This window comes from Saccopteryx leptura, chromosome 6 (assembly GCF_036850995.1).
Source record: "Saccopteryx leptura isolate mSacLep1 chromosome 6, mSacLep1_pri_phased_curated, whole genome shotgun sequence".
NCBI classification, from domain to species: domain Eukaryota; kingdom Metazoa; phylum Chordata; class Mammalia; order Chiroptera; family Emballonuridae; genus Saccopteryx; species Saccopteryx leptura.
This window is the reverse complement of record NC_089508.1, coordinates 27,410,583-27,428,374: the sequence shown is the minus strand read 5'-3', so window position 1 is coordinate 27,428,374 and position 17,792 is coordinate 27,410,583. Positions and strand designations below refer to the sequence as shown.

The 17,792-nt window shown below is 41.8% G+C and overlaps 1 protein-coding gene across 3 annotated transcripts in view; it reads left to right on the top strand.

Annotated features, from left to right (window-relative positions):
* The window catches only part of BBOF1 (basal body orientation factor 1), a 52,629-nt gene that overhangs the window by 5,208 nt on the left and 29,629 nt on the right, over nucleotides 1–17,792 (top strand). For 2 of the 3 annotated variants that reach the window (XM_066344208.1, XM_066344207.1), the window contains exons 3-4: nucleotides 4,894–4,959; nucleotides 6,378–6,521. In XM_066344208.1, the coding sequence (XP_066200305.1) occupies nucleotides 4,894–4,959; nucleotides 6,378–6,521 (210 nt within the window). The remainder of the gene's footprint in view (nucleotides 1–4,893; nucleotides 4,960–6,377; nucleotides 6,522–17,792) is intronic. The other variant, XM_066344209.1, reaches the window with a different exon arrangement.

Genomic DNA, 17,792 nt, shown 5'->3' with positions numbered 1-17,792 from the left:
TCTCTATTTCTCTCTCTCTTCCCCTCCTGTAGCCAAGGCTCCATTGGAGCAAAGTTGGCCCAGATGCTGAGGATGGCTGCATGGCATCCGCCTCAGGTGCTAAAATGGCTCCAGTTGCAATGGAGTAAAGCCCCAGATGGGAAGAGCATTGCCCCCTGGTGGGCATGTCAGGTGGATTCCGGTCAGGCGCATGTGGGAGTCTGCTTCTCTCTTCTCACTTCAGAAAAAAAAAAAAAAAAAAGCTACTTAAGTTTCCTACTAAAATCAGCATCCTTGGAGAAATGATTGATTCAGACTGGGACAGGGAAAGTAAAAGATGAGCTGGAATATCTGTTGTTCCAGAGAGTAAGTAAAAATATTGAAGAACACAGGAACTAGCTGGAAAAGACTCCCACTGGCCATATCTGGGACAATCAAAATAAATAATGATGGTTATAAATTAAAATCCATTAAATAAAGTATTTTCATGAGTACATACTACAAATAAATAAATACATAAATTAATAAATGAGGGAGAAGGAAAAGCTTTCCTTACAATAGAATACAGTAAGTTATTAAATTTCTAAGGGGTGATGATGAAGTTACAACAGTCACCATTTGGCATCACAGAAATGATTGATTCAGTCAAGAATCATCGGCCTAAAAAAAAAAAAAAAAAAAATCATCGGCCTGACCAGGCGGTGGTGCAGTGGATAGAGCGTTGGATTGGGATGTGGAGGACCTAGGTTTGAAACGCCAAAGTTGCCAGCTTAAGCACGGGCTCATCTGGTTTGAGCAAGACTCACCAGCTTAAGCTCAAGGTCGCTGGCTCGAGCAAGGAGTCACTTGGTCTGCTGTAGCCTCCCCCCCCCCCCTCCCTGTCAAGGCACATATGAGAAATCAATCAATGAACAACTAAGGAACCACAATGAAGAATTGATGCTTCTCATCTCCCTCCCTGTCTGTCTGTCCCTATCTGTCTCTCTCTCTGATTCTCTCTCTGTCTCTGCCACAAAAAAAAAAAAAAAAAAGAATCATCAGTGGATGCTAAAACTAGTGGGTGATAGTTTGATGAGCAGAAGGATATTGGCATAGTCTCAAAATACCTTCCCACAAATTACTTAATAATTACAAAAGGAAAAATAGTAACTTTTAAGTGGAGAAACTTGGCAGACACAATCTTAACGAATTGATTAAAATTGACATCAAGCCTAACCAGGCGGTGGCGTAGTGGATAGAGCGTCGGACTGGGACACGGAGGACCCATATTCGAGACCCCGAGGTCACCAGCTTGAGAACGGGCTCATCTAGCTTGAGTAAAAAAGCTCACCAGCTTGGACCCAAGGTTGCTGACTCGAGCAAGGGGTTACTCAGTCTGCTGAAGGCCCGCAGTCAAGGCACATATCAGAAAGCAATCAATGAACAACTAAGGTGTCGCAACGAAAAACTGATGATTGATATTTCTCATCTCTCTTCGTTTCTGTCTGTCTGTCCCTATCTATCCCTCTCTTTGACTCTCTTTGTCCCTATAAAAGTAAATAAATAAATAAATAAATAATTGACATTAATCACCTCATGATGTGATACACTAGGAAGGATACATCATCACTTTGGCAGTGTATGCCTTCCAAAAAATGCCTAACTTAAATCTACTCATAAAATAACATCAAGCAGCCCTAACCCTGGCCAATATTTTTCAAAAATGTTGTTTTATAAAAAACAAAGACTGAGTAACGTTTTCAGATTAAAGGAGACTAGGATGAGTGATAACCAAATATAATACATAATCAAGGGTTATATTATGGAATGGAAAAAGAAAAGTTGTAATAAAGGATATTTATAGTACATGTGGTGATAAAACTTGAGTACGAACTGTAGATTATATTGATGTTAATTTTCCCAATTTTAATAATTGCACTATGTTTCTTAAAAAAACATGTCATTTTTCTTAGAAAATAGATAATCATTTAGGGGTGAAGGATCAGCATATCTTTAACTTATTCTCACATAGTCCAGAAAAAGATGTAAAAAAATTATATCTATACTATATAATTATATATTTAGATAAATCTATATCAGGGGTCCCCAATCTTTTTACACAGGGGGCCAGTTCACTGTCCCTCAGACTGTTGGAGGGCCAGACTATAAAAAAAACTATGATCAGCCTGACCTGTGGTGGCGCAGTGGATAAAGCATTGACCTGGAAATGCTGGGTTCACCGGTTCAAAACCCTGGGCTTGCCTGGTCAGGGCACATATGGGAGTTGATGCTTCCAGCTCCTCCCTACCTTCTCTGTCTCTCTCTCCTCTCTCTCTCCCTCTCTGTCTCTCTCTCCCTTTCTCTCTCCTCTCTAAAATGAATAAAAACAAAACAAACAAACAAAAAAAACTATGATCAGCCTGACCTGTGGTGGCGCAGTGGATAAAGCGTCGACCTGGAAATGCTGAGGTTGCCGGTTCGAAACCCTGGGCTTGCCTGGTCAAGGCACATATGGGAGTTAATGCTTCCAGCTCCTCCCCCCTGTCTCTCTCTCCTCTCTCTGTCTCTCTCCCTCTCTCTCTCTCCTCTCTAAAATGAATAAAAAACAAAAAACAAACAAACAACAAAAACTATGATCAAATCCCTATGCACCCTGCACATATCTTATTTTAAAGTAAAAAAAACAAAATGGAAAAAAACAAACAAAAAACAAAATGGGAACAAATACAATATTTAAAATAAAGAACAAGTAAATTTAAATCAACAAACTGACCAGTATTTCAATGGGAACTATGGGCCTGCTTTTGGCTAATGAGATGGTCAATGTGCTCCTCTTACTGCCACCAATAAAAGAGGTGCCCCTTCCGGAAGTGCAGCAGGGGCCGGATAAATGGCCTCAGGGGGCCGGATGCGGCCTGCAGGCTGTAGTTTGGGGATCCCTAATGTATATATACATAGAGAGAAAAGCAAATGTGACAAAATTGGGTGGAGTGTATGAGAACTCTCTGTACTCTTCTTGAAACTTTCTTCTAAAAAGTTACCCACATATATTATGCTAAGTGAAATAAGCAGAAAGAGAAAGATAAATACCATTTGATTTCACTTATATATGGAATCTAAAGAGTAAAATAAATGAGCAAAATAGAAACAGACTTGATACAGAGAACAGACTGATGGTTGCCAGAAGGGAGGCAATTTGGGGGACTGGGTGGAAAAGGTGAAGAGATTAAAAAGTACAAATTGGTCCTGGCCATGTAACTCACTTGATTGGAGTGTCATCCTGATATGCTAAGGTTGCGGGTTCGACCCCCTGTCAGGGCATTTGCAAACCAGTGAATGCATAAATGGATGGAACAACAAATCGAGGTTTCTCTCTCTCTTTTTCTTTCTCAATTAAAAAAAAAAGTACAAATTGGTAGTCACAAAACAGTCCCAGGTATGTTAAGTAGAGCATAGGGAATATAGTCAATAATACTGTAATAACATTGTATAGCGGCAGGTGAATACTTGAAATATCACAGGGACCACTTGTAAAGTATATGATTGTACTTTATTGCACATATGAAACTAATACAAAATAATATTGACTGTCAAATGAAAAATGAAAAAAAAAAGTTACTCAGATTAGAGAAATGCATATCGAAACTATACATGACCACTATCAGAAAAAAAAGAAAATAACAAGTGATGGAGAGGATGCAGAGCAATTGCAACCCTTATGCTCTGCTGGTGGGGAATGTAAACTGGTGCAGTCACTATGGAGTATGGAGGTTCCTCAAAGAATTAAAAATAGAATTACCAGATGACTCAGCCATCCCACTTTTGGGTATATTTCCAAAAGAATTTAAAGCAGGGTCTTGGAAAGATACTTGCATACCCATGTTTGTTAAAACATTATTCACATGGCCAAGGGGTAGAAGCAGCCCAAATGTCCAGTGATAGGATGAATAAAGAAAAAGTAGCATAGCCTGATCGGGCGGTGGCGCAGTGGATAGAGTGTCGGACTGGGATGCGGAAGACCCAGGTTCGAGATCCCGAGGTTGCCAGCTTGAGCGAGGGCTCATCTGGTTTGAGCAAAAGCTCACCAGCTTGAGCCCAAGGGCGCTGGCTCGAGCAAGGGGTCACTCAATCTGCTGAAGGCCCGCGGTCAAGGCACATATGAGAAAGCAATCAATGAACAATTAAGGTGTTGCAACGCAACGAAAAACTAATGATTGATGCTTCTCATCTCTCCGTTCCTGTCTGTCTGTCCCTGTCTATCCCTCTCTCTGATTCTCTCTCTGTCTCTGTAAAAAAAAAAAAAAAAAAAAAAAAAAAGAAAAGAAAAAGTAGTATATACATACATACAATGAAATGTTATTATACACCCTTAAAAACGAAGAAAATCCTGTCACATGCTACCTGTCATATAACATGGATGAACCTCAAGGACATTAGGGAAATAAGCCAGTCACAAAAGGACCAATATTGTATGATTCCACTCATATCAAGTATCTAAAGTAGTCAAAATCCAGAAATAGAAACTAGAAAGGGCATTGCCAAGGGCTGTGGGGGAGGAGGAACAAATTACTGGTTCATGAGTATAGAGTTTCAGTTTGGCAAGATGCAAAAGTTACAGAGATCTGTTGTACAACACTGTGAATATACTTAACACTACTGAACTATACATTTCAAAATGGTTAAGGTAGTCAATTTAATGTGTTCTTTACCACAATTACAGAAAAAGTTACTCAGGTAATTCTGACGATAGCCAGGTTTTGGAAACTAGCAATAGCAACTTAAGGATATGAGGTATGTCCTCTCTTCCCTCCTTCCCACCTTACTCAACCTCTCTAACCCTGGTGGTTTTAATATGTGAAAACAAAGCTACTTAATAAAAGCAGGATACAGAGCAATTTTTTAACCTTTCTAACTCTGTATTTTCATCTTCTGCAGATTGAAAAACTAAAACAGCAATTGAATGAAACAAAGGAAAAAGCCCAAGAGGAGAAGGAAGAAATGGTATTTATTTACACTAATACTTCACTTACTGGGTGGTAAGGCTTCTGGGCAAGCTCATATTTAAAACACACAGAATAAATGAATAGGGCACACACCTGTTGTATAGAGGTTAAAAAGAAACATGAAAATATGTTAAAATTTAGAAAACCATCTGTTATTAGTGGTGCTTACTAATCCTGACTTTGACATTCTTTTTAGGGCTTTTCAGTGGACCACATTAAGAAATATAATTTTTAAAGATTAAAATATATTATGAGCCCAAACTAATATTTTCAATTCAGATGCAGGAATAGGGTTTTTACTTTATCTGTGTCTCCTTTCTCTCTCATCCAAAGTCTGGTTCATAATGATACCCATATAATATAGTGTAGCTGCTTTAAAGCTCAATACATCCACCAACTGTCACCGAATACTAATACCAGTGCTACCCCCAGCAGGGATTGGTGGAAGCAGTTTAAGATTTTGTGGGGAACTTTTTCCATTAGGATATATACCAACAGGAATCTACTATCAAATTACAAGATTTAAAACCATTTGAAATAATTCCTTTCTGCAAGGTTATGCCACCAACTCAACAACACATTTTGCTTTTGATTTTTAGGAGTTGCTTTTGATAAATTTCATTGTGCATATAAAATTATGTAATTATATAAATATAATAATATGAAATATGTGGTTTTAAAATCAAATCTACCAATCATGTTATATTCTGAGAAAACTAACTTCTGTCCATGTGTTCATAATATACCAGAGTATATTGTCAAAATGGATTTTTGTCAACATGACAGGTGAGAAATGGTGTTTCACTGCATTTCAGTTTGCATTTCTCTTATGAGCTAGATGTTTGAAGGTCTTTCGCATTACTTTTGTTATTTTGTGTTTCTTTATTTTTTTACTATTATTGGTCCTTTTTCTTCTTCTTTCTTTTTTCTTCCTTTTCTCTCTTCTCTTCTTCCTAATTTTCCTCTTCCTCTTCCTTTCTTCTCCTCTCTCCTCCACCATTCTTCCTCTTTCTTCCACCTTCTCCTTCCTTCTTTCTTTCTTTCTCTTTCTTTCTTTCTTTTTTTTTTTTTTTAGAGATATTAGTCCTTCCTTTCTTAGTTTATTAATCTTAATTTAGGGTCAGAGATGTTATTTATCTTTCTTACAAATTAAAATATTTTTTAGTTTTATGCATCTTGTTAATAAATATCTGCATTTTTCCTGTACATGATCAGCACATTCTAGAATTTTTCTTATTCAAAGCACTGGTATCTTTTAAAAGAAATTAAAACTTTATGCAAAAATAAAAAGGGTGTGTTTATTCAAAGATAGACAATTGACTTAAGGCTTCAAATGGAACATGACTGTGGGACTTCGGTTTTTCTTCCTAACTCATTTACCTAGTTTATTTATTTACTTATTTATTTTACATACAGGAACAAAAGTACACTGTGCAAATAAGTGAGCTGGAGGGACAGTTCAATCAGAAAGCCAAAGAAATCGGAATGATTCAGGTAGAACTAAAAACAATAAAACAATTCCAAAAGAGAAAAATCCAACTGGAGCAAGAATTAGAGGATGTAAGTTTCTTTCTTTCTTTCTTTTGTAAAAGGAGGTTAGAATTAACTACTGTGTCTGCAAAAAGCCTTCACTGACATTTACTGCTGTGTGATGGTAAAGGACTCCCTTTACATTTTAGAGATATTTTTGACAGTAAAAGTGTAAGGCATACCAGTTAGGGCTGGATGCAGAAGGTCTCTATGGTTAGACTTTTCTTTTTCTAAGCATTGATTTCTTTGTAAAGTCACCAAATTTTAGCCAGCACGTCCTTCCACTTTTATCAGTAGTCAAACCTTCAGAGTGACTTCAGTAAGAAACAAACTATGGTTCTTTGAAAACATTAGGGGCAAAGTAACAAAGCCCTAAAAGAAGATATGTTTAGCCTGACCGGGTGGTGGCACAGTGGATAGAGCGTCGGACTGGGATGCAGAGGACCTAGGTTCGAGACCCCGAGGTTGCCAGCTTGAGTGCGGGCTCATCTGGTTTGAGCAAAGCTCACCATCTTGAGCCCAAGGTCACTGGCTCAGGCAAGGGGTCACTCAATCTGCTGAAGGCCCGCGGTCAAGGCACATATGAGAAAGCAATCAATGAACAACTAAGGTGTCGCAACAAAAAACTGATGATTGATGCTTCTTATCTCTCTCTGTTCCTGTCTGTCTGTCCCTGTTAAAAAAAAAAAAAAAAAAAAAAAAAAAAGATATGTTTAGACTGATAAATGATAATTTTAGAACATTTTGGAAGGCTCTCTGGGTAGGTGTGGGTGGGATAAAGAAAACTGAGTACTTTTAGAAAGTTTCTGTGATCTCCTATGCCCTTTCTCTTACTTTCCATTCCCTCAGCTCAGAATGTAGTTTTCTTGCATTAATCATAATACACAGGCCCTGGCCGGTTGGCTCAGCGGTAGAGCGTCGGCCTAGCGTGTGGAGGACCCGGGTTCGATTCCCGGCCAGGGCACACAGGAGAAGCGCCCATTTGCTTCTCCACCCCTCCGCTGCGCTTTCCTCTCTGTCTCTCTCTTCCCCTCCCGCAGCCAAGGCTCCATTGGAGCAAAGATGGCCCTGGCGCTGGGGATGGCTCTGTGGCCTCTGCCTCAGGCGCTAGAGTGGCTCTGGTCGCAACATGGCGACACCCAGGATGGGCAGAGCATCGCCCCCTGGTGGGCAGAGCGTCGCCCCATGGTGGGCGTGCCGGGTGGATCCCGGTCGGGCGCATGCGGGAGTCTGACTGTCTCTCCCTGTTTCCAGCTTCAGAAAAAATGAAAAAAAAAAATCATAATACAGAAATGTCAGAGATGAGTGCCGGGCATAAGTAGCTGAAGTCAGCTTTGTGACTTTGGGCAAGTTACTTAACCTTTTATACCTTGGTTTCTTCATCTGTATAATAAGAGTCTCATAGAGTAATTGTTAGGATTAAGTGAGTTCATATGTGTAAAGTGTAGCATTGGCTGATTTCCTTAGAAGCAAATACTTTTATTATGGCCAATTTCAAGATACTGATGCTTTAACAACCTGCTAGCAAAATTCCTGGTATCAACTGACTCTAACACACCACTGAATATACATGAATACTGCTACTAATATTAGTACTAGTAATAATAAAAGTAGTAGTGCTGCCAAAGGTAACTATATAGCATGTAGTGTGGGGCTAATAGTTGGAGCTCTAGCCTGACCTGTGGTGGCTCAGTGGATAAAACATGGACCTGGACCACTGAGGTCGCTGGTTCAAAACCCTGGGCTTGTCTGGTCAGGGCAGGTATGGGAATTGATGCTTCCTGCTCCTCCCCCACGCCTCTCCTCTCTAAAAATGAATAATTAAAAAAAAAAAAGTTTGTGCTCTGAAGTCACACTGTCAGAATATAAATACTGTCTGCATTACTTACTTTTGGGTATCTTGTTATATTTCCTAATCTGTAACATGGAGATAAGAATAATAGTACCAACCTCAAAGGGTCATTGTGAATAATAAGTGAAATGTTGTACATGCTTGACACTGTGTGATAAATATTATCTTTCATTAAGCAAAATCCTGCGGCTGTTATTGCTCCTGCTAAAATTATGATTATTACAATTAGTATTATTTAAGGCCCTTCCTCTAGTCCTCTTAGAACCTCTCACTCTCAATCACGGTGTATCTGCCGCCGTGCATGCAGTGTTTCTCAAGTTCTCCTCAGGCTATCCAGCAAGAACCAAAGTTCCTCCATCTTGCTTCTGTTTACCTTTTAGCTAAATGCCAAATTGAAAAGGCATACGAGAAATGAATAAGGCAGATACGATAATGTAGTGGTTGACATCATGGATGTCAACCTGGCGCTGCAGAGTGGCCCTGGGTAGTCTGTTAACTTCTCTGCATCTTAGATTCCTCATTTGTAAATTTTGGCTATCATATCACCTGTCTTCTCTTAGAGATGTTGTGTGGACTAAGTAATGTAATGTGTGTAAAGTACTAGGCACATTGGCTCCTATCCCTAGCAATAGTAGCCACATAATAATTATTGATGTTTTTTTAAATTTTTTTAATTTTTATTTATTTATTCATTTTAGAGAATAGAGACACAGAGAGAGAGAGAGAGAGAGAGAGACAGAAGCAGAGAGAGAAGGGGGGCTTAGGAGCAGCAAGCATCAACTCCCATATGTGCCTTCATTGGGCAAGCCCAGGGTTTTGAACCGGTGACCTCAGTGTTGCAGGTCGTTGTTTTATCCACTGCGCCACCACAGGTCAGGCTAATTATTGATGTTTTGTCAGAACATTTCAGGCAGGGTGGGTAGTGGGGAAACACTTTATTAGATTGAAAGGAATGTGTTTTAATTCCTTATCATAGTTGTGTAGTTATCCCAAAACCCTCCCATAAGGCTGACTTTGTTCCTGAACTTGATTACTTGTTGCTTTAAATCATTATAACTGTGGCTTTAAAATTGTTCTTTTTTTTTTAATTGTTCTTAATTTACATAGTTCACCATTATACAAACTCCTTTGCAGTATTTTCTGTGGAACTTTCCCCTCCTATGAATTTCAAGTTCTTTAAAGTCCTTGAAATAAGTTACATAATTGTCTTCTCTAGTTATTTTATGTTTGTATTCTTTCCTCTTTGTAAACTAAGGAGAAAAAAGGAGCCAAATCATCTACTTGTGTATGTACTTATCACTGTTCACAAGTTCCTAGACTAGTACTTAATAATAAAACTTGCTGCCTGACCTGTGGTGGCGCAGTGGGATAAAGCGTCGATCTAGAACACTGAGGTCGCCGGTTCGAAACCCTGGGCTTGCCTGGTCAAGGCATATGTGGGAAGTTGATGCCTCCTGTTCCTCCTCCTTCTCTCTCTCTCTCTCTTTCTCTCTCTCTCTCTCTCTTCCCTCTCTGAAAATTGAATAAATAAAGTCTTTTAAAAAATCATGTTAAAATAAATAATAATAAAACTTGCTAAATGAATGATATGGAACCATCTAAAACTAAAACCTTTCTTAGGCCCTGGCCGGTTGGCTCAGCGGTAGAGCATCGGCCTGGCGTGCGGGGGACCCGGGTTCGATTCCCGGCCAGGGCACATAGAAGAAGCACCCATTTGCTTCTCCACTCCCCCCTCCTTCCTCTCTGTCTCTCTCTTCCCCTCCCGCAGCCAAGGCTCCATTGGAGCAAAGATGGCCCGGGCGCTAGGGATGGCTCCTTGGCCTCTGGTCTCGGCAGAGCGACCCCCCGGAGGGGCAGAGCATCGCCCCCTGGTGGGTAGAGCGTCGCCCCTGGTGGGCGTGCCGGGTGGATCCCGGTCGGGCGCATGCGGGAGTCTGTCTGACTGTCTCTCCCCGTTTCCAGCTTCAGAAAAATACAAAAAAAACCCCAAAAAACAAAAAAAAAACACCTTTCTTAGAAGTCATAAAATCCTAGAGCTCAAAGAAACTTTAGGGCCTCTTTAAGCCATTTTACAGATGAGAAAAACTGAGACACAAAGTTATGTGACTTTCATGGTAAGTTGTAGAACTGGTAACAGTATCCCAGCATCCTGAATTTCTGTCAGGACCTCTAGTGTTGCTCCCTCTATTTCTTTTATTTTTTTCTTTTTCTGAGAGACAGAATCAGAGAGAGGGACAGATAAGGACAGACAGACAGGAAGGAAGAGAGCTGAAAAGCATCAATTCTTCATTGCGGCTCCTTAGTTGTTCATTGATTGCTTTCTCATATGTGCCTTGACCAGGGGGCTACAGCAGAGCCAGAGACCCCTAGCTCAAGCCAGCAAACTTTGGGTTTTGAGCCGGCAAGTTTTGGGCTCAAGACAGCGACCATGGGGTCAAGTCTGTGATCCCAAGCTTAAGCCAGCGACCCCATGCTCAAGCTGGTTAGCCCACACTCAAGCCAAATGAGTCTGTGCTCAAGCTGGTGACCTCGGGGTTTCAAACCTGGGTCCTCCACGTCCCAGTCTGATGCGCTATCCACTGCACCACTGCCTGGTCAGGCTTGCTCTCTCTATTCCTTCACCTGCATTAGTTACCTATTACAGTAGAGCAAATTGACCCCCAAATCTAATGGCTTAAGACAAGCAATAATAAACATTAAAAGCACAATTTCTATGAGTCAGGAATTTAGGAGCTGTTTAGTGGGGCAGTTCTGGCTCAGGGTCTCTTATTAGATTGCAGTGAAGATATCAGCCAGGGCTACAGCCATCTGAGGGCTTGATTGGAGCTTGAGTATTTAAGGTGCCAATTCACATGGCTGTCACATCGGTGCTGGTAATTACTGGGAGGTTTTGACTTCTTTCCATGTAGGCCTCTTCATAAGAACAGAAGGTGTTCATAAGAACATTTGAGTGTTCTCACAACTTGGATGAATTCATGCAGAGTGAGTCATCCAAGAGAAAGCCAAACAGAAGCTATCCTTTTCTTTTCTTTTTTTTGTATTTTTCTGAAGTTGGAAACGGGGAGGCAGTCAGACAGACTCCTGCATGCGCCCAACCAGGATCCACCCAGCATGCCCACCAGGGGGCAATGCTCTGCCCATCTGGGGCGTCACTCTGTTGCAACCAGAGCCATTCTAGTGCCTGAGGCAGAGGCCACAGAGCCATCCTCAGCGCCCAAGCCAACTTTGCTCCAATGGAGCCTTGGCTGCAGGAGGAGAAGAGAGAGACAGAGAGGGAGGAGAGGGGGAGGGGTGGAGAAGCAGATGGGCGCTTCTCCTGTGTGCCCTGGCTGGGAATTGAACCCGGGACTCCTGCATGCCAGGCCAACACTCTACCACTGAGCCAACCGGCCAGGGTAACTATCCTTTTCTTGAACTAGCCAGAAATCACATAGCGTGACTTCTGTCTTAAGTTATTAGTTAGAAGCAAATCTCTAAGTCTGTCCCACTGGAGTGAAGAATTACATTCCATCATTTGAGAGGACTGTCAAGCCATGGACATATATTAAAACCAGCACACCACTGCAGTCCAAAATACTACTATAAGAATTACCTTAAAATATCACAATTCTGATGATATTCTGATCACCTCCTTCAAAAATCTTCTTTAAGCCCTGGCCGGTTATATACTTGATAGGGGCAGAGAAGCAATAAGGGAGAAAGATGAGAAGCATCAATTCTTTGTTACGGCTCCTTAGTCTCATTAGTTGTTTATTAATTGCTTTCTCATATGTGCCTTGATGAGGGGGGGCTACAGCAGAGTAGTGACCCCTTGCTCAAGCCAGCATCCTTGGGCTCAAGCTGGTGAGCCCCCGCTCAAGCTGGCGACCTCAGGAATTCAAACCTGGGTCCTCCACGTCCCAGTCCAATGCTCTATCCCAGGGGTCCCCAAACAACGGCCCACTGAGGCCATTTATCTGGCCCCCGCCGCACTTCCAGAAGGGGCACCTCTTTCATTGGTGGTCAGTGAGAGGAGCACAGGATGCTCCTGGAGTACTGTATGTGGTGGCGCCACTCACTCACGTACAGTACTACTTCCAGTGATGCGGAATGCACACGTCACGGCTCCAGAAGTGCGTCATATCACTTGTTACAGCTAGCAGTGACAAATATGGAACCGGACATTGACCATCTCATTAGCCAAAAGCAGGCCCATAGTTCCCATTGAAATACTGGTCAGTTTGTTGATTTAAATTTACTTGTTCTTTATTTTAAATATTGTATTTGTTCCCGTTTTGTTTCTTTACTTTAAAATAAGATATGTGCAGTGTGCATAGGGATTTGTTCATTGTTTGTTTGTTTGTTTTTAAAAATTTTTTTATTTATTCATTTTAGAGAGGAGAGGGAGAGACAGAGAGAAGAGAGGAGAGACAGAGAGAAAGAAGTGGGGGGAGGAGCTGGAAGCATCAACTCCCATATGTGCCTTGACCAGGCAAGCCCAGGGTTTCGAACCAGCGACCTCAGCATTTCCAGGTCGACGGTTTATCCACTGCGCCACCACAGATCAGGCCATAGTTTTTTTATAGTCTGGCCCTCCAATGGTCTGAGGTACAGTGAACTGGCCCCTGTATAAAAAGTTTGGGGACCCCTGCCTTAGTTGTTCATCGATTGCTTTCTCATATGTGCCTTGACCGTGGGCCTTCAGCAGACTGAATAACCCCTTGCTCGAGCCAGCAGCATTGGGTCCAAGCCAGTGAGCTTTGCTCAAACCAGATGAGCCCATGCTCAAGCTGGCAACCTCGGGGTCGGTCTCGAACCTGGGTCTTCTTCCGCATCCCAGCCCAACGCTCTATCCACTGCACCACCGCCTGGGCAGGCTATCTTGATATTATATTTATCATTTGTCTTATCTCCTCTACTAGATTGTAAGTTCTTTGAGGTACAAAGCCTTGTCTTTTGTATTCATCAAAATACAAGATACATAGTAATGCTCAGTGAATATTTGCTACATGCTGAGTGGATCTTTTCATTAAAAATGTAGTTGAAGGGCCTGATCTGTGGTGTCACAGTGGATAAAGTGTCAACCTGGAATATTGAGGGCACCGGTTTGAAACCTTGGGCTTGTCTGGTCAAGGCACATATGGAAATTGGTGCTTCCTGCCCCTCTCTCTTCTCTCTCTCTCTCTCTCCTCTCTAAAATGAATAAATAATCTTTTTTAAAAATATAATTGAGGCCCTGGCTGATTGGCTCAGTGGTAGAGCTTTGGCCCAGTGTGTGGAAGTTCCAAGTTCAATTCCCAGCCAGAGCACACAGGGGAAGTGCCCATCTGTTTCTCCATGCTTCCTCCTCTCCTTTCTCTCTGTTTCTCTCTCCCCCTTCTGCAGCCAAGGCTCCATTGAAGCAGAGTTGGCCCAGATGCTGAGGATGGCTCCATGGCCTCTGCTTCAGGCGCTAGAATGGCTCCAGTTGCAACGGAGCAAAAGCTCAAATGGGCAGGGCATAGTCCCCTAGTGGGTATGCCAGGTGGATCCCAGTCAGGCACATGCGGGAGTCTGTCTCTCTGCCTCCTCGCTTCTCACTTCAGAAAAGTACACACACACACACACACACACACACACACAAAAGTAATTTGAAGGGATATCAAGTTTTCTACTAACTGGATGGGAGGAATATTTTCACAGTGTATACATAATCAAATTATCACTTCCCTGGCCAGGTAGCTCAGTTGGTTAGAGCAATGTCTCAATATGCCAAGGGTGTAGGCTTGATCCCTGGTCAGGGCACATATGAGAATCAACTAGTGAAGGCATAAATAAGTGGAACAACAGATCGGTGTTTCTCTCTCTCCCTTCCTCTCTCTCTAAAATCAATAAATAAAAAATTTAAAAACATTTTTATATACATTTGAAATACCTTACAGTTTTGTCATTTATGCCTCAATAAAGCTGAAAAAAATTTAGAAGGGATGTTAAGTTTTATATAAAAATGCTGCTGCAAATTGAATCAAGTTAAGTTTCTTAACTTTTCAGGACCTCTCAAAAGAGTCTTCCTAAGGGGATGTATACATTCTGAATCTAAGTGAATTAGGAACTAGTTTAATTCTGGTAGGCTGTACTGTGAATTTTTTTTAAGTTTTATTTTTTATTTTAATTTTTATTTATTTTGAGAGAGAGAAAGAGAAAGAAAAAGGGAGTAGGAGGAAAGAGAGATGCTTAACTCATAGCTGCATTGCTTTAGTTCATTGATTACTTCTCATATGCCATGAGGGGAGGTAGTGGGAGAAGGGTGGGGTGCTGCTCAAGCCCAGCCAGTGACCCCTTGCTCAAGCCAGTGACCTTGAGCTTCAAGTCAGCAACCTCAGGTCATGTTGATGATCCTGCGCTCAAGCTGGCAAGCCTGCCTATCTTAAACTGGATGAGTTTGTGTTTAAACTGTTGACCTTAGGATTTTGAACCTGAGACCTCAGCATACCAGGTCGATGCTCTATTCACTGCACCACCACTGGTTTGGCAACACTGTGATTTTTTTTTAAGAGCAATGTTGCCACCTAGAGGGCAAATAGATTTCATACCCCTTCTAAGAGAGCTGTTGGGCTAGGAAGAATTAAGATTCAAAGGCTTATGGGGAAAAATAAGGTGGTTCTGTGGAATATGGAAAAATTAAGGCTGATGTGGGGGCCCATGAACTTAAAATTGGGGTATTCATAAATGAAGAAAAATAATTATACTGTGTAATACAATTCATTGTACAACTTTAAAAGAGGCTAATTACATTTAGATTGCCAAAAGGTAGTCAAAGCATATATTTTAAAGAAAAAAATGATTCCTATCTGATTAGCAGAAGCAGCATACATTGGTACATTGTACTGATTATTGTTTTTTGTTATTGTTGCTTTTTACAGCGACAGAGAGAGAGTCAGAGAGAGGGACAGATAGGGACAGACAGACAGGAAGGGAGAGAGATGAGAAGCTTCAATTCTTTGTTGTGGCTCCTTAGTTTTTTGTGTTTTTTTTTAATTAATTAATTTATTTATTCATTTTAGAGAGGAGAGAGAGAGGGAGAGAGAGAGAGAGAAGGGGGGAGGAGCTGGAAGCATCAACTCCCATATGTGCCTTGACCAGGCAAGCCCAGGGTTTCGAACCGGCAACCTCAGCATTCCAGGTCAACGCTTTATCCACTGCGCCACCACAGGTCAGGCACTCCTTAGTTTTTCATTGATTGCTTTCTCATATGTGCCTTGACGGGGGGGCTACAGCAGAGCAAGTGACCTTGGACTCAAGCCAGCAACCTTAGGCTTCAAGCTAGTGACCTTTGGGCTCAAGCCAGCGACCATGGGATCATGTTTATGATCGCACGCTCAAGCCAGTGACTCTGCTCTCAAGCCTGATGAGCCTGCACTCAAGCTGGTGACCTCAGGGTTTCGAACCTGGGTCCTCAGCGTCCCAGTCCAATGGTCTATCCACTGCGCCACTGCATGGTCAGGCACAGTGATTATTGTTTTAATAAATTGTTTTGTCTTTGCTTTTTTTTTTTTTGTCAGAGTGCTGATACCCATTTCAGCAAATTCAACTAATGAAAAAAAATCCCCCCCAACAAAAAAAACCCCCACACAAACACCTAGGGATAACCATTGTTAATATTTTGGTATATTCTGTTCCTTTTCTTCCTCTGCTATGTAGAAACATATTAAAAATATTTTTACTAAAATGAGGTCATGATGTACATATTATTAAGCTGGTATTTTCATTTTGTATATTATGAACATTTTTCAATGCCATTACATATTTTTCTATAAAATCTTTTGACTAGATACATGAAATGATATTGAGTAGATGTATTATGATTTATTAATTGGTCCCTTCTTGGACATTTTGACTTTTTTCTAAATTTTCACTATTGTAAACTGTGATGAACATCTAAGTAACAAAAATATTTTTTTATGTGTGTGTGTGTGTGTGTGTGTGTGTGTGTGTGTGTGTGTGTATATATATATATATATTTGTATTTTTCCGAAGCTGGAAATGGGGAGGCAGTCAGACAGACTCCTGCATGCACCGGACTGGGGTCCACCTGGCATGCCCACCAGGGGGCGATGCTCTGCCTATCTTGGGGCATTGCTCTGCCGCAATCAGAGACATTCTAGCGCCTGAGGCAGAGGCCACAGAGCCATCCTCAGCACCCGGGCAAACTTTGTTCCAATGGAGCCTTGGCTGTAGGAGGGGAAGAGAGAGACAGAGAAGAAGGAGAGGGGGAGAGGTGGAGAAGCAGATGGGCGCTTCTCCTGTGTGCCCTGGCTGGGAATCGAACTCGGGACTCCTGCATGCCAGGCTGACGCTTTACCACTGAGCAAACTGGCCAGGGCCTATTTTTTTATATTAATTAGTGTTTAGAATAACTTAAAATTTTTTTTCATTTATTGACTTTTAGAGAAAGAACAGAAAGCAGAGAGAGGGAGAAACATTGATTTGTTGTTCCACTTATTTATGCATTCATTGGTTGATTCTTATATGTGCCCTATCCAGGATTTAAACCCATAACCGTGGTGGTATCAAGACATGGCTCTAAGTAACTGAGCTCTCTGGCAAGGGTCTAGGACTATGATGGCAAACCTTTTTGTAAACTGCCCACTTTTGCAGTGCTGGTCAACCTGGTTCCTCCGCCCACTAGTGGGCATTCCAGCTTTCATGGTGGGCGGTAGCAGAGCAACCAAAGGGCACTGTGATGGGCCCACCATGAAAGCTGGAACGTCCACTAGTGGGCGGGAGGGACCAGGTTGACCAGCACTGCAAAAGTGGGCAGATTTTTTGGCCTGACCTGTGGTGGCACAGTGGGATAAAGCATAGATTTGGAACACTGAGGTCGCTGGTTCAAAACCCCAGACTTACCTGGTCAAGGCACATATGGGAGTGGATGCTCCCTGCTCCTCCTCCTTCTCTCTCTCTCTCTCTCTCTCTCTCTCTCTCCCTCCCTCTTTCCCTCTCTCTCCTCTCTGAAAATTGAATAAAGTCTTTAAAAAAAAAAAAAAAGTGGGCAGATTCTTATAAAATGGTTCGCCATCACGGGTCTAGGATAACTTCTTAGAAGGGAATTTGTAGGTTAAAGAACATGAACTTTTAAAGATTTTTCATATGTATTATGTAATTATCTTTCAAAAGATTTCTTTATATATGTATGTATGGCCTGACCAGGCGGTCATGCAGTGGATAGAGCATCAGACTGGGATGCAGAGGACCCAGGTTCGAGACCTCGAGGTCGCCAGCTTGAGCGCTGGCTCATCTGGTTTGAGCAAGGCTCACCAGCTTGGGCTCAAGGTCGCTAGCTCCAGCAAAGGGTTACTCAGTCTGCTGTAGCCCCACAGTCAAGGCACATATGAGAAAGCAATCAATGAACAACTAAGGTGTTGCAACAAAAAACTAATGATTGACGCTTCTCATCTCTCTCCGTTCCTGTCTGTCTGTCCCTATCTATC